This window comes from Folsomia candida, unplaced genomic scaffold (assembly GCF_002217175.1).
Source record: "Folsomia candida strain VU population unplaced genomic scaffold, ASM221717v1 Fcan01_Sc012, whole genome shotgun sequence".
Lineage (NCBI taxonomy): Eukaryota > Metazoa > Arthropoda > Collembola > Entomobryomorpha > Isotomidae > Folsomia > Folsomia candida.
Window position 1 is genome coordinate 3,292,937 of NW_019091204.1, and position 2,437 is coordinate 3,295,373.

General features: G+C 44.4%; 1 protein-coding gene across 1 annotated transcript; it reads left to right on the top strand.

The window, feature by feature from the left end:
• Positions 1–251: 251 nt before the first annotated feature.
• LOC110855223 (probable RNA-binding protein 23) lies at positions 252–2,172 on the top strand. The gene is made up of 6 exons (XM_022103639.2): positions 252–411; positions 544–630; positions 710–1,245; positions 1,318–1,410; positions 1,482–1,745; positions 1,824–2,172. Exons 1-6 carry the CDS (start codon positions 309–311, stop codon positions 2,139–2,141), a joined length of 1,401 nt encoding a protein of 466 aa, XP_021959331.1. The 5' UTR covers positions 252–308; the 3' UTR covers positions 2,142–2,172.
• The last annotated feature ends 265 nt before the right edge of the window (positions 2,173–2,437 follow it).

A 2,437-nucleotide genomic window follows, 5' to 3' on the forward strand; every position in this document is an offset into this window, starting at 1 on the left:
TATACACACTTATACCACGCATCAAGCCCAGCCGCATCCACGGCGCACTTTAAGACGGCACATACGTTGCAAAAATCTCATAACTAAAAGACACAGAGGACAGCGGCGATCTCTTAAGTGCCGAGACAGGACACTGCGGTTCTCCTTGCGGAGGGTGGATGGCGCTGGCTGGTCCGGATGTGAGTTGGTGGCTGGAGAGACGGTGGGAAACATAAAAATCTTCCATCTACCACGCTGCCAACCAGCTCACATCCGGATCGCAGCAACTATAAATTTTTTAAATTTGGCAATTCAAATATTTGGCAAAAATGCAAATCTTCGTTAAGACCCTCATGGGCAAAACTGTGACCCTTGAGGTCGAATCAAGAGATACAATTGAAAATGTCAAGACAAAAATCCAGGACAAAGTAGGTACGTTTATTTTAAATCTAAGCCAAAGTTATTTTCGCTATCTTGTTGAGCTTTAGTTTGTAGTTTTCCGTTTAATGTGTGTCAGATTCATTATTGTCTTTGTCTAAGAGTTAACTTTGTTTTTGCTTGCAGCGACCCGCCCAGACCAACAGCGATTGATCTTTGCCGGTAAACAATTGGAAGAGGGAAGGACACTTTCTGATTACGAAATTAAAAAAGGTAGGTGACTATTTTTACAGAACAATTATAAATATTAAACTCATTCATCTACATTCAATCATATTTTCATTATTTGCAGAGTCGACCCTTGATGTTATTCTTCTTCTTGGTGGAGGCGGAAAGATTGTCTACATCACAAACTATGTAGATCGCCGGGGACGATCATCCTCTGCCTCATCCTCCTCTCCTGAACGGCGAAGAAGTTCCGACAAAGGAAAGTCCTCTAAAAAATCTTCTCGTCGTTCCCCGTCTCAATCATCCCGTCGTCGGAGCTCCTCCCGCGAGAAGAAGTCACACCGATCGGACCGCAACCGCTCAAAGGATCGTTCCTCTGGTCGAGCATCCTCTAAATCTCCTCCCAGTCGAAATCGGTCACGTTCTCCAACTTCGCGTTCTTCCCGCCGGGTTCGATCTAGGTCTGAATCTCCAGCCCGAGGGCGTGGATCCCGTCAAGGTGGTCGTTCCCGATCGAGATCGCCAGGATCCCCCCTTCGCCTCCGGGATAACGAGCCGCTCACTCCAGAAGAGCGCGATGCTCGGACCGTGTTTTGCATGCAGTTGAGTCAACGGGTGCGAGCGAGAGATTTAGAGGATTTTTTCTCCTCGGTAGGAAAGGTGAGTTGAGTGGATGATTAGTTAATTATAAGATAAGTGGTTGTCTAAATTTTGATGAACATTGTATTCCAGGTTCGAGACGTAAGGATGATAACGAGTAATAAGACGAGGCGATTTAAAGGGATTGCTTATGTGGAGTTTAAGGATATCAGTTCTGTCGCTTTGGTCAGTGCTCAAGACTTGTCGATTGATGCATAAATACCAGCCACACTTTCTTATCTAATCTTTCATTGCAGGCTTTAGGTCTGGGAGGGAAGAAGCTGCTGGACATCCCAATAATCGTAAAACCTTCGCAGGCCGAGAAGAAACGCCTGGGTCAGGTGGCGGAAGCTGCACCCGCTCAATCCCATGATCCCATGAAGCTGTACGTCGGATCGCTTCACTTTAACATCACAGAGGAAATGTTACGAGGGATTTTCGAACCTTCCGGACGAATCAAAGAAATTTCTCTTATGAAAGATCACAAGACAGGAAGGTCAAAGGGGTTTGGATTCATTACAGTGAGGCTTATTATAAAATAAATTTATGCCTATATAGTTCTAGCCTACATACATTAATGGAAATAATTTCGTTATTAGTTCCACAAAGCAGAAGATGCAAAGAGATCGTTGGAGCATTTGGACGGTTATCGGGTCGCGGGACGTCCAATAAGGGTTACCTACTGGGAAAATAAGGCCGAAACAGGCCACCACCGATCCTCACTACCACGTCGCAATCCTCGCCCCGCTCTACTCCCGACGCCTGCCCAACCTTCAGCTCGGCAACAACGGGCGACTCCATGCACGGAGGAAGTGGTTCACCTCCATGTTCCCCCTAACCCCGCACAAATTCAAATGGACCGAGATATGCTTATCGCTCATCAGTTGGATTTAGTTTCCAAATATTTCAATCGTTGACGACGAAATAAAATAAAATCAAAAATGCAATAAAAACATGATACAAAATAGTCAGTATTTTAAATCTATTTATTTATTTATAGCAATAATAATCTCACCCTTTCCAATACAATTTTAAAAATTTTTAAGTTTTTGAGAGAATAAAAAATTATTGGGTAGCATCTTCTACTTTATGCCAAGACTTTGTCCGTCTGTCTGTCCGTTTGTTAGCAGGGTAACGCGGGATCGAATAGAGGTAATCGACATCGGTTTGCGGCATTATGCATATGACCTTATGAGGCCAATCGGACAACCTG

What these genes read in the sequence shown, in the direction of transcription:
- LOC110855223 (XM_022103639.2), top strand. Translation starts at nt 309, where the DNA reads ATGCAAATCTTCGTTAAGACCCTCATGGGCAAAACTGTGACCCTTGAG. An exon ending in AAAAATCCAGGACAAAGTAG is followed by an intron (nt 412 to 543) that starts GTACGTTTATTT and finishes TTTTGCTTGCAG; the next exon opens with CGACCCGCCCAGACCAACAG. An exon ending in ATATCAGTTCTGTCGCTTTG is followed by an intron (nt 1,411 to 1,481) that starts GTCAGTGCTCAA and finishes CTTTCATTGCAG; the next exon opens with GCTTTAGGTCTGGGAGGGAA.